The 13,888-nt window shown below is 43.4% G+C and overlaps 1 protein-coding gene across 3 annotated transcripts in view; it reads left to right on the top strand.

Annotated features, from left to right (window-relative positions):
• The window catches only part of LOC111673581 (ras and Rab interactor 2), a 35,919-nt gene that overhangs the window by 15,220 nt on the left and 6,811 nt on the right, over positions 1 to 13,888 (top strand). For 2 of the 3 annotated variants that reach the window (XM_087169912.1, XM_087169913.1), the window contains exons 3-8: positions 1,220 to 1,314; positions 1,542 to 1,776; positions 1,878 to 1,992; positions 4,890 to 4,962; positions 5,620 to 5,711; positions 10,073 to 11,488. In XM_087169912.1, the coding sequence (XP_087026038.1) occupies positions 1,220 to 1,314; positions 1,542 to 1,776; positions 1,878 to 1,992; positions 4,890 to 4,962; positions 5,620 to 5,711; positions 10,073 to 11,488 (2,026 nt within the window). The remainder of the gene's footprint in view (positions 1 to 1,219; positions 1,315 to 1,541; positions 1,777 to 1,877; positions 1,993 to 4,889; positions 4,963 to 5,619; positions 5,712 to 10,072; positions 11,489 to 13,888) is intronic. The other variant, XM_023431388.2, reaches the window with a different exon arrangement.

Here is a 13,888-nt window from a genome sequence, read left to right as displayed (position 1 = left end):
GGGGTGGGGGGTTGGGGGCAGAGATATTGTGAGTCGAAAGGAACAGGTGTATGCCAGTGATCTAAAAACAACTGGAAGTCAGTTGTTGTTGTTCGGTCCAGTGATTTAATCCACCTTAATTGTTTCCATGAGCTGTGAGTCACATCCACAGCTCATGGAAACAATTAAGGTACTTCAACCAGATTTGTGTCAAAAATCGCACTCCTCTCTCATCATAAGTCAAATCTGAACACGTCATGAACACACTTTTTAGATTCCGTGTAAAGGAAAAGTCCAGATGACGTCAGTGTGATCAACAATAATTTCTCCACATTCCCTCCGGCATGATAGCTGAGTACCAGTTTGTTTAGACTTCTGTTTGGGGTTGATAAAAAAAGCAAATCAAGTTTTTCCAACAGAAGTCGCTCCAGGTCCGAGAGTTGGTGGAGGATGACTGTATTTCCCAAGCATGCAGCCACGTCTTCAATGTCCCGCTCTTTTCCCATCGTCGTTTCACGTAGTCTGTAGTGCCCTTATTCAGTGATGTGATGCCATGCTACAACTCGCTGATGAGCCCTTTCATTTTTCCTGAGTTGTATGCATCAATAAATACATGAACAACAATCGGCAGTTCTCTCAGATTAGAACCTTTCACCTTTTTTACAAAAAGAATCACTGAGCTGTAAATACCTATAGAAGTCCTGCCCACCCAACCCACATGTCTGACATGAATAAACAAAACTTTTAAGCTGCCGTTTGCTGACAATCTCGCATATGGATGAATAAATTGTCTGTATCTGCAATCGAGAGTGGTGACAATTTTTTTTATCTTTGTCACTCTAAAACTAACCCTGTATGATATGGGAGATGCACACAGCTGTGCTATTTATTGTAGAAGGTTTGGTCATATTAAATAAAAACTTCACTGTGTGACATCACAGTAGACGTGTCTCTGCTCACTGTGAATCTTGCGCTGTGTCATTTTTTTTTGACGATGCTTTGTCTCCATGTTTCCTGCCTGTAGGAAATGAGGTCCACACACAGGAAAAATGACTAACTGTTTCCCTTCCCCTTTGTTCGACATTTACCAGAGAATTCTCCCCGTTTCAAAATCCCAGTGTCTTTGCTTTGTAATTTATGCTTGAGCAATGTTGTCAGTTTCGTTTATCACCATTCCCCCTCCTCTTCTCCTTGTCGTGTTCCCTCAGCAGTCAAAGCCTCTCGTTCTGTCTTCTTCCAGCTGATTGACACATTCGCGTTGGAGATCGGCGAGCTGAAGAAGGAGATGGTCCAGACCTCTCCCACTATGGACAAGGAGCCCGTGGAACTACAAGGGTAAAGCTGTTTTTCACACATTTCTCTTGCACTTACACAAAACTTTCATCAACCTCACTGATCTGTTTTTTGTTTTTTTTTTCCTTCCCCTGATCATATCTGGAAATGTTGCCTTGATGAGACAGAACATATATTCCTATCAGCTGGTTCAGTTTTGTTTTCTGTTAAATCTCATCTCTTCTGATTTGTAAATACATATTCACATTGTTGCTAATTCTCACCAGCAGATGGCATAAGTGTTTCACTCGGTCTCTCTCTGCCAGGCTGGAGGGTGAGGTGAGTGGCGTTTACCTGCAGTCCCCCCACTGTGGCGGTGTGGGGGGTGAAAGGGATTCTGGGTACGACTCCTTGCGACGGAGGATGAGCGTGTTGGACAGGCTGAGTCAAACCCACCCGGTGTGGCTGCTGCTGGCCATCAGTGAAGAGAAGGCCAACCACATACTGCTCAAACAGCCACCGGGGGTGAGGGGTTTACCATCCTGGGATTCATATCTTAATGAAACATTCTAGTGTTTTCTAAAAGTGTTTTATGTTTCATGACCTCTGATTCCTTCCTGGTGCAGGTATTCCTGGTCAGGAAGTCGGCCGCTCTGCAGAGGAAGGTTCTTTCTGTGCGTGTGAAGGAGGATCAGTCAGAAACTCCCATCAGCCACTTCCCTGTCAGAGAGAGCCAGTACAGTAAGTAACATGTGTGTTTTAAGTGTCTGTACCTGGAGTTCAGATGCATCATGGATTACTATCAAGATATTATCATGTAGATCCTGTCAAACAGATTTCAAGAGATTATACCAAATAAAGCAATCATGGAATCAATGATTTGAAGTACATGACTAAGATGAGTCAACTGAGGAAGTTGTAATGACCTTGACAGATCAGAAATCTCAAATGGTCTTCTTTCTGTTTCCTCTGGTCTCCTGATTGTGTCTCGTTCAGCCGCGGCCACCCCTGCAGTCACACTGTACTGTAGGTCAGAGAGTGAAGTCATTTCCTGTCCACCTCCACACACTGTGTGGAGGTGGACTGTCATTTCTCATCGTACACCAATGAGAAATGACAGTGTGACAGGAGGAACATCAGTTTAGCCCACAGTTGTGTGTGTTAGTGTATATGAGCATGCCCGGTGTGTGTGGTGTGTGTATTAGAATATTGTTAATTTATTGGGGTTTTTTTTTAATGCAACTGTCTCATAGATTTTCTGGCATAAGGTGATACATATTGATCTGCATGTGATCTGGCTGTAACTTCTCTTTAAGAAGGAAACGTTTGCTAAGATTATATCTCAAGCAAACATTTTTTTTTTTTTTTTGACAGCAGTGACTTTGCCACTTAGTTCTGGGTCAAATGTTTGTTTGCAAAGCAGCAGTGAGTGTCATTGAACAGGTCTGGTGGAGCTGTAGTTTACTCCACGGCTGCATTTATGTAGCACTTTCATCCAAAACTGCTTTACATTCTTGCCTCTCATTATTAACTGTTAGTATGTTGTGATTTTAGTTTATGTATCATGAACATAGCAGTTCAAATCGGACATGCTGTTGGCATAGGATGCCATACGAGTGCAGTAAGACAACGTTATTGTAGTGTTTAACATTTTATTATCATAAAGCAAAAATTGTAGCAATGCTCATAGTGTTATAATACTTAATCCTGCAAATGTTGTGCTTCAGTATTGGGAGTTACTGTAGTTATGGAGCTGTGGCAGAGTCAAAGTGTGATGACATACCAGCTGTGGCTTTTCCTTACTGGAATGACAGCACACATGGGAGGGACTGGAGTGCCTTTGGCCTGGTTTGGCCTTTAGATCTGGGTCAGCTGCTCTCCAGCTGGCCTCCCGTACGGCACAATTAGCTTTGTGCATGAACACTTTCAACATAGTTTTATAAAGAATACTACACACCAGTCTCTTTTTAAAATCACTTTGCTCATTAACATGAAGCTGATCTAAACACCCAGTTAAAAAGTATAAATGGCGTCTTTGAATGTGGCTCTATGTAGAAACATAAAGACAGCATTAGACGCCTCAGATCACCCAGCTCCAAACATAAGTGTGAAGGGCAGCTGTAGGGCTAGCGTCATGAAACAACAGGCACGTCAGCTGAGCAGGGGGTTTGAAGCGTGCTTCTAATGTCGGTACCAAATTTCATGGCAGTCCATACAGAAGTTGTTGAGACATTTCACTGTAAACTGTGCCGCTAAATAAAAAGTTAAAGGAACACCAACGTGAGTAGGATATATTCTCCGGGACCAAGAGTGTCATCTTATAATTGTCAACATATGTTTCAAAAATTAGAAAACATCAACCTTAATGTTGTTGCTACAGGAAAAGTCAAAGGATCAAAGTCATCAGGATTCAGTGTGTAAGATATTTCACTCTGGACCAAGGTGGTAAACCCACGCTGTCTATCAAGAGCCGTACTAGCAGCTCTGTGAGGCTCTCTGTGAGTACTTTGGCAGAGCAGTGCTCTGATGCTGACATCCCCACAGTTACTATGATCACATGTTGATCTTAAGCTGGTATGATGTTTACCAGGCTAACTATTTGTTTTAATGTGTTAGCATAAGAACATTTACTAATTATCTCTGATCACAAAGTACAGCTGAGACTTATGGGGAAATGACTACAAAGTGTTTGGTCATTAACAAAAAATATTGGACAAATTAAGATTTTGACCTGATGATGCTACTAGATTAAAAGTCAGGTCATCACCAAAAAGATTCATGGCGATCCGCCCCATAGTTTAGATATTTCAGTCCGTCCAAACCAGCAGTAATACATAAATCAGTAAAACTAAAACAGTCAACTAGTGAAAGGTGTGATGACTAGTATGCTAAGTGGAGGGTGCAGCAGCTTGACAGCATGGTGCTCGGGGACTTTGAGGTTGGGGTTTTCATTCCAGTAACAGCATTTTTGACATGGTTGTTCAGTTGATTAATGTTGCCTCTGGTTTTGCAAAAAAGTGCAGGACATTTCAGTGAAACACCCCAAGCAATATGGCTTCATCCCAGTGACAACCCCACCTTAGTCCAGCATCGCCAAGCCCCAGCCCTGCACTCCCCATAGTGCTGCAGACACCCCCTAGTGCCGGTCCAGGCCGTCTCAAATGGTACCCTGCCTGGGCCTGACCTAAGTGGGGGTTGTAGCCATTCTCCTTGTGACAGCAGAAGATCGACAGCCCATGTAGTATGGCCCCACCTACTGTAGCTACAGTGTACTGATCCAGTGTACTATCCATCTCTAGTGACAATCCAAGCCCCGCCCCCAGTTGCAGTTCCAGCCATTTTCTCTTTTAGTTGGAGCATGACCCCCCACCTTTGCATCAGACCGCTACTCCAAAGCAACATGGCTCCACCCCCGTTAACTGTCCCTGCCATGACCTGCAACAATGACGTAATGAAAAAAATAAGTATATGCTGTGAATTAACGTTATTATCTTTGCTACTGATGTAATATCATGTTGATTTCTAATGTGCAAAAAGTTACTAATAGCAGCTTCAAACAATGACTCATTATAAACAAATGTAAAAATCAATAGACTAGAATAGACTGTAGTTTCATTTGTAATTTCATTTGTTTGCAGCTTTCTCTCTCGAGGGATCTGGGATAAGTTTTGCAGATCTGTTTCGCCTCGTGGCTTTCTACTGTATCAGCAGGTAAACGAACACCATTTCTTTTTCTGTCTGTCCGTCTGTCACATCCCCAGCTTCTCCATGTTTTGCTCTGTGATGAGGAGTGATTTGTGGCTGTAAACTCTGTGGAAAATAATGTTTGTTGAGTAAGCAGTCAGCTCTCACTGCCCGAGGCTCTCACTTCTTGTTTTAGCTCGTGCCAGCTCGGGAGACTCAGACAGACACAGGAAATAGAGGGAAATCGCGCCGCAAGCAATAACAAACACGACACTGGATTTGACTGTGGAGACGGACCTCAAATCAAACAGACATTTAACATTTCACAAATGCTCTGAATTTTTCCTGAGCAGCGTGTTAAATCACATTCACAGCCCCAGCATATGTGTATTGTATATCTTTAGAGATTCATAACTTTGACTTTATAATGGAAACAAAGGGTGTGTCAACATGTTTATATCGGTGGTGATTGAGAGTGTTTTCACTTCTCTGTGTGCCAGTGTTCAGGTTTTGTTTGCCAACTAAACCTGTGGCTTTACAATGAGGACACACTGCACTGTAACCCGAACCACATGAGACAGACTCACTAAACATAACAAACTTCATGTTCTTATAGTTCAAATGTCTCTCCCATCATGTTTTTGTATTTATTTCATATTTATTGCCTGTCTTTCCTGAACTTAGGGATGTCCTGCCTTTCACCATCAAACTCCCAGAGGCCATTGCATCTGCCAAGACTCAGAAAGAACTGGAGGAGGTGGCACAGCTTGGAGCAGGTAGCCTCTTTTATTACTTTCCTGGTTTGAAGTTGTATAGGAGCGCTCATCTTGAACCACCGTGCTGGTGATTTTCCAAGTTTGAACTACAAATCAACGCACTGCCAAGTTTTCAAAGCATGTAACCATGTTTATATCGGTGTTCTCCTGTTCAGGCAGCCATCAGTTTATGTTACTTGCACTTGTGTAATAAAACATGTAGAGATTTAATAATGCTTGTGCATTAAGTATGGAGCTAGAGATGGGAGTCAACTACAGTTTAGCAAGAAGATTGGAAGCAGGGGGAAACAGCCTGGGTTTCTCCAATGTTTAAAAACACCTCAAAAGCCTATTATAATACATGATGTGTCTTGTTTTGTTAATAAAAAACATCGACATCTAGTTATGCAGTGTAACTATTTCTTGGTGTGCAACCTGGAGTCTTATTACAGTGCGGGTGCCAGGTTTGGTTCCAATTTCATCTGTACAGTTACCTATGAGAAAAACCTGCACTCAAAGACCTCATCTGGTAACCCACAATACAACGCTGAACAAACACACAAAAGTATTGGGCTGGTGTGGTTCTTTACAAATGAAAAAGTATTCAGCTTTAGTAGGAGGATTTTTGACAGTCAGACTACATGCTACTACAAGCCTCTCCGTGCTTCTGGTCTTCATGCTAAGCTAGGGAAATCGTCTCCATGCTCCAGCTCCGGCTCCGTAGCAGAGATGTTACTGCAGAATAAAACGACTTTAATAACCATATTTGACAAAATGTCACTATTTGTAAAACATTAGCGCTTTCTGCTAGTAGAACTGCAGGACTGTTTTGGTGCGTTTGTTTGGGGAGTTGCCTGCCAATCAGCCCTTTTAATTAAAGGAAGAAATCATTCGTGAGGCTCATGTTTGCGTATTCATCATCCGGCTTTCTCAATAACATACTGCAGTTCAAGAATGTGGTGTTTGTGTCAGTGAACTCCAACTGTCAGATGTTAGTTAGCTTCAAAATACCAAATGGGTTAGCATCATAAACTGTTTATAGTGAGGGTTACTGCGCAACCATGACACAATTTTGACATATACAGAAAACATCAAAATGTATGAATGATCACTCTGTTCACCGGACAGCGGTTTTCAAACTGAAGTGGAATAAACTGAGAGGAAAGGCCGGCAGCTAGGAAGGAATGCAAGAATGTATGGTAAGTTTAGAAGAAATATAGGCTACAGACAAGACTGGACTAAAAGTAGATTAAAGATAGTTGTATGTGTTTAATATACCACACTCCCTTGTTGTGTTGCCTGTTTGTGCTTTAACATGCAGTCAGTCAGTCAAAAAAAGCAAAGAGGGATTAAATAACGACTATTTGTGTGCACATTTGTTTATTTTTCTTTGTGAAATCACGCTGTCCATTCGGGTCTGGTTTCACAGCAGATTTAGTCACTTCATCTCTGTCAAGTTATTCTAGTCTCAGCTGCTGTGAAACTGCAGTGAGTCAGCTTCCTACAGTGGAAGCCTACGGCATAGCTCAGTGCTTAGTGTGGGGGTAAAGGGAGTGGCGAGTGGAAAGCTACAGTGGGCTGTGTGCTATCTAAACGCACATACCACATTCAAACATGTGTGAAAACACACAAGTGTCGTAAGTGTGAGTGCTAACGTAGCGTGCAGTAATCTGGTGTCATAGCTACTTACAAACACCAAACTCTGTCATTGTATTTGCATGCCTGCATTCCTGTGAATGGAAGTGGGTGTTAGTCTGAGCTGTGCATTGCTGTTCTTACATTTGACGAGTACTGGAAGAGGCAGAAAAATCCTTCGACTGTGAGCCGGCTTCTGAGCCTTTCTCAGCAAACTCATACATTCATTAAGGGGAACTCCCCTTCTCCACTGGAAAGCCTCTATTTAAAGACAAAAAGCAGACTGCCTTGATCTATGTTGGGGAATCTGGGCACGCACATGTGAAACACAAACACATGTTGCAAAGAGCTTCAGACATTTGAATATGGCAGTGCACCTTATTTGCCTCCACAGAGGGCGTGGAGGGTGTTGTGTTATGAGCCAATTCAACTTCTTAACTGATACTTTTATCATAGATACTTTTATCAGTTGGATATCGCTTGTGAGGGTAGGATTCAACTTTTTAGCCATGTTTGCAGCATGACTCAAGGCGTAGCAATGTCAGTTGTTTGGTCAGACTATCACTTTTGTCCCAGACTGAAATATCACAGCAGTATTAGATGGATTGCCATGAAAATTTGTAGACATTCATCTTCCCTTGACCTTCCATTTAGTGCAGTTATAAAGCCAAAATTTAAACTTGTCTAATACTTATTAATGCCCTAATACCTAAAAACAACTAGTGACATTCCCATCAGCCTCATCTGTACTTTGTATTCATTGCTAAAGTTAAGCTAACATGCTAAAATAAGATGGTCAACATAGTAAATTCGACCTGCTCAACAGAAGTATGTTTAGTAGCCACTGTGAGCATGTTTGTATGCCAACATTAGCATTAAACTCAAAAACCACCATGCCTATAGCCTTGTAGAGCTGCTGATATAGCACTGATAGCATAGTACTGCTAGTGTTTTAGTCACTGAAATCAAATGTCTCTGTCAGTATTTTTTATACAGTGTGGTGAACATCCATGATACTCTGCACTCCCAAAACCCTCCATTTTCTGATATGCTTCCATTTCATTTGCTGATGATGCTGTTTGCTTTTATCCCATATTAACATGTTGTCCTTATAAAATCAGTACATTTTATCTACCACATCACTAATCCCATCATACAACAGAGTTATATTTGCTGTGAACCTCTTTTCTCTAAAGCTGGGAAGACATTGTGCACTTTTCATTGATCTTGTATGTCGTGTTAACTCACAGTACTACAAGTTTAAATTGGTCTGTCAATCGACCTGAAGAAACATAAAGCTCAAACTGATGGATCACATCAACCCCCGGTTGGTTTTGTCCACTGACAACTCCAGTAAAGTTTATTCAGATACAGACACATCCTCAACTGTCTTTACAAAAAGAGTGATGCCAGCGTTGCATTACTCATGATGACAGCATTACTCTACAATGAATGGAAACTAAGGGAAAAAATACAAAGCTATGGAGCCACAGATGGCAGATGACAATATGATCTGTTTGTTCTGCAGGGAAGTTCAGTTTTATATCACAGCAGTCTCTAGACCACAGTTTTACCCACAACATGTAAAATACCACTCCAGTAATATTAAATCAAGTTCACGAGAGTTTATCACTGATCATTCGACAGTAGCCATGTGGGAAATTGGACCATGGAGCTGCCAAAATTATTCACATACCAGAAATCCATCCGATTGTCCAAGAGCAAGATTGTTGGCCTTTGATGAAGGGCCCCCCCCCCCCTCAAACTGCAACAATTGTCCTGGCAGAACTTTATTTTTATACTAGTACAGTAATTCCACCTCTCCTTAATGGTTTTTGCTCTACTGGTATTAGGGTATTGCCTGGCCACAAACGAACTGGGAAAAACAAAGTTTGAAGAATCAGCATGTGCTATAGTAAGGTCAGTCAGTACTAAATGTGTTATTCAGGGAGGGCTGCCTGGTGCAGTGCTGCGCTGCAGTGTCAGGTTCTCGTTGCTCACATGGACCAGTAAGAATACCACAGGCAGATCTGAAACTGCTCTACTGGCAGTCAGCTGGACCCTGCGTCTTTACTGCCCCAGGAATGCAAGACTTAACTTTTCTATTTTTAGGCTGAAGGACCGGTCATCACTAGACAATGACTGCATATATTTTTAAGTGTCTATGATTTGTTGCCTGTTCCTATCATTGTGCTGTAACTATAAAACAAAGTGCATTGATATGAAAAAGGAAAGAAGAGAGGCAGAAAATCATATAAATAAGGTTTGCAGACGGCAAGAAAACAACTCAGCTAGGGAAGCTACAGCTACAGCCCTATGTAGAATTATGAGAGAGGAAAACAAAGCAGGAAGCAGGAGTGGAGGAACTGGAACTGTGTGCCGAGTGGTGTATGCCCTCCCACTCTGTGATTAGCATGGGTCACTCCCTCTGTATGTCTCTGGGTGTGTGTCGGCATCCAGTGAATCAGACCTAAGAGACACGGAGCTGAACTCACGGTGCTTCTCCCAACAGCAAGACGCACGACACAAGCAAAAAGACGGGCAAAGAGAAGTAAGGAAAACTTTGAGTGAACATCTGAAGTGTTGGTAAGAAATGGTTGAGAATGTATTTGTTCTTTTACATCTGTTCTTTAACTGAGCTTTACTTGAAGACTAGTTGTTGTCTAAGGATAGTGTCTTTCTGGGAACTTTGAAAAGTATGTGTAGCTTAAAGTTAATGTTTGCCCTTCTATGTCTGTGTATTGCAGGCTTTTGGGACTCTGCCCTGTGCAATCAGCGTCGCACCTCCCCCCGTCCCTGTCGCCCTCTGAGCCGTACCCTCAGCCCCCAGCGCACCAACAGGAACAGGGAGGTCGGAGGGTCACAGCAGAGACACACCACTTACTGCGACAGTGCGCCACCAACCCTACGGTCCCACGCTCCTCCACCTTCCTTTCATCTGGAGCGAAGACATTCCAGTGGTCCTCTGTGCTTTGTTAACCCACTGTTTCTCCAGACTCATCACCACCACCACTCCGAGGACCATTCTCCTTCACATGCTGTGAAGTCCGATAGCGACCTAGAGCATGCGGAGAAATCCTCTGTGAAGCCGTTAAGCAGCAGCGAAGGTAGCGAGCAACACGCGGACAAGATCAAACTGAACGGCAAATCAAGGCCCCCGCCCCCTCGCCCCCCTCCCCCTCGCTCAATGCCACGCCGCCGCCCTGCTCCACCTCCACCTGGGCCTCCAGCAGCAGCTACCACCAGACCCAAGAGCATGCCAGAGGCTGTTGCTGTGGCTGCAAGGCAACACCAGTCCCCCAGCAGGCGCCCAGCACCAGCTCGACCACCAATGGGCGCCAAGCACAGCAGCCTGTCCAAAACTGCCAGCTCACCGATCCCTGTGCCATCAAACCCACCACCTCCGAGGCCTAAGAAGCCTGATCTGGAAGCCCACCGCTGCCACATCGCACTGGACGATGAGACCATCGCCAAGGCCCTGTCTCGTGCTAAGCTTCCACCCTGCGATCCTCCGCCTGCTGTCCCTGCTGATGTGCTGTTGGAGAATAATGCTAGGGGTTCGTCCAGTCCCAATGAGAGGGGGCGCCAGCGGCTCAGCGACATGAGCATGTCTACTTCTTCCTCTGACTCACTGGAATACTCACAGTCTCCGGGATTCTCCCTGGGCCTTGCCCCAAGCCCATCTCGACACCTTAACCACCAAGAGCCAGTAGAGGACAGCAGTGAAGAGGATGAGGATGGGGAAGAAGACGAAGAGGAGGACTATGGGGTCGGCTTGGAGACAGATCTGGAAATGCGCCTCCGTCCATCCTTTAAATCGCGGAGGCGAAGGGTTGGTGTGAGTTTGAGTGGGGGGTCCTTTATCCTCCCTAGGGCCTTGAAGGGACGTTTCCGCAAGGTGAGCGGAATGCTGAGCTCCCTCATGACCCCGGAGAGACGGGCCGTGAAGAGGATTGCTGAGCTGTCCAGGGACAAAAGCTCCTACTTTGGCTCCCTGGTCCATGACTACATCAGCTTTGTGCAGGAGAACCGAGGCTGTCACACATCAGGGATGGATTTTCTGCAGACTCTCAGGCAGTTTATGACGCAGATGAAGGCTTACCTGCGGCAGAGCTCGGAGCTGGACCCACCTATAGAGTCCCTCATACCTGAGGACCAGATCGGTAAGTCGGACAAGAACACTGAGAATCTCGGAAACCGTAAAGTTTAACGAAGCTTTTGAGATTTGTCGGGTGCACAGTGGGTTTGTTTATTCTGCCTTGATGAAACATCTGTTGGCCACGCATGTATGCGTAGGCACATGTGTGATTTTTGGTCATATCCCATCTATGACAGGATTCACTTCTCTACACGTTTCCATTCCAGTATAATTTGAGAAGTAAAACCTCTTCACTATTGCTTCAGAAAAGGATTTCAAAATGACTTCATTCATTGACAATGTTCAGCGGGCGCCCAGGCTCGCCAGTGTCTTGGGAATGAGACATACTTGTTGAAGTTTTCCATATTAGTCTGGATCATTACAGGTGTTGATTTACAGAAATGCCATTGTGCTGTGCACCAATGAGTTTTTCTTGGCAGCTGTTCGTTGGCAGAAACTCATAGTGCAGTTGAGGATCACTTAGAAAGACAGGGATTACATTTAACTATATATTTTTTTTTTTATTGTGGCTGGATATTGACCCTTGAATGTCTGGTCAGATTTGTATTATTATTCTTTTATCAGGTGGTCTCTGATTTATTGCAGTTTCATTTAAGCAAGTTAACATTTGGTCTTCACTTTGGACATCCCAGTCCTTATCCTAGTGGAGTATATAAAATTTGTTGATATTGTCCATTAAGGATAGTGATGATAATCCTCGATATGCTCAGATAACAGATGATAATAGTACAAATACAGTTTGCAGACATGTGCAGCACTATCAAAGGGTCGTTTCATTGCAGTCAGATTATTGTGGACTAGAGCATTTGCATGAATATGTAAGTATGTCTTTGCACACATCTCACATCCCTTGTTCATTGTAAACAATAACAGCAAAGCCTTGTTCAGGGACAGAGAAGTGATCCACTCTGGCTTTGCTAACAGACCACAGAAGCATCTCATGCTCACAAGAGTTCTCTTTGGAGAGCGGAACTGTGAAGACATGTAAAGTCATTTTGAATGTGAAGTTTAACGATTTTATCCGAGCTAGAATTTTAAGTTGTGTTATTGACACTGTAATGAGAGAAATTTATATGTGATATAGCTGAGTAGGTTAGTTTGTCTGTGCAACCTACAAAATTACAGATATTAATTTTTCCCTGGAAAATCAAAACAAATCTGAGGACTATGAGGAGGCGGACAATCTGGTGTCTGTGCTGCTTTTCAGAGTGTTTACAGAGAGATTGGGAAGAGTGGGATTACGTTATGGCTCAAAGTCTGACATCTTGAGAAAGAAATGTTTCAGTTTAACTCTGAAGTCCGACTCTTTAGTAAAAAGGGAAACTAGGAGTATGTTGAGTATATAGTTCGACTGTCAGCACACACCTTGACTTATGGCTGTGAGAGGATGTGGATGAAGAGGAAAGGCTTTCTCATTTCTGGGTTGTAAATCACGTAGTTTACTTTCATGTACATTTCTTTGAGTGTTTTTTTTTTTTTTTGTGTGTGTGTGTATCTATGTGCTAGCTAGTGTGTATGTTGATGTATGTGTGTGTTTCTCTGTCTCTGTCTTACAGTTTATTGCAGTTGAAGGAAGTATTTGAACAGGCCGTAGCCCAGATAAAGCCCAATAAAAAACATCGCTCAATATACAAAGGAAATTAGCCTCTCTGGAAGGAATCAGGAAGTCCGTAGTCAGAAAATGTGTGCATGTGTGCCCATATGTACAGTATGACCAATAAAGCGTCCTTAATAGTCTCTGTACCCCTCCTTGTGTACACATGAATATCTGATGGAATTGTCCAGCCACTGTAAACACCTCAGGCCTCCCTGTGTTCATGCATCTAGAGTTATTTGTCTTAGCAGCATGCAATAAAGGACAGCCAAGCCCTTACCTCAGGTGACCCACAGCATTTCTTGAACAGAAGTGTTGCGTGCGGAGGATTGTTTGCTTTTTAGTGCGCTCCTCTGGCGTTTCTCTGAACCAACCACAAAGGCAAAGAAATTCTCCAGAAGAACGTAATTCCTGTGTGTGCACGCTCACTCATCCACACTGTTGCAAAACATGTATATTGTTCTGTGTAGCTCATTGCATACGCATGACATAAACACTGCCTGGAGGCTGCGGATGATGCCTCTGCAGCATGAATAGCTGTGTTAGCGCTGACAGTGAACAATAAGACACAATTGTGTTAATGTGAAATGCTGGACATAGTTGAGGTAGGCAGGAAATTATTTGAAGCCTATGGACGTAGGTCTGAGGTACAGATGGAGCCATTGTCAGATCCACATGCAACTTTTTTTTTCCTGCATGTCATTTGAATGAATGGTGTACTTGTGAATGGGGTTGAGTTCCATGTTTGATCGGGTTCCAGGTTGGTAAAATAGCTGTTTTTTTGTCAAGGTCAGCCTCAAGCAAATCAGC

Source organism: Seriola lalandi, unplaced genomic scaffold, assembly GCF_002814215.2.
Source record: "Seriola lalandi dorsalis isolate HSWRI2012SDOR001 ecotype SW California unplaced genomic scaffold, Sedor1 jcf7180002054921, whole genome shotgun sequence".
Lineage (NCBI taxonomy): Eukaryota > Metazoa > Chordata > Actinopteri > Carangiformes > Carangidae > Seriola > Seriola lalandi.
This window is presented reverse-complemented; position numbering and strand designations above follow the sequence as displayed.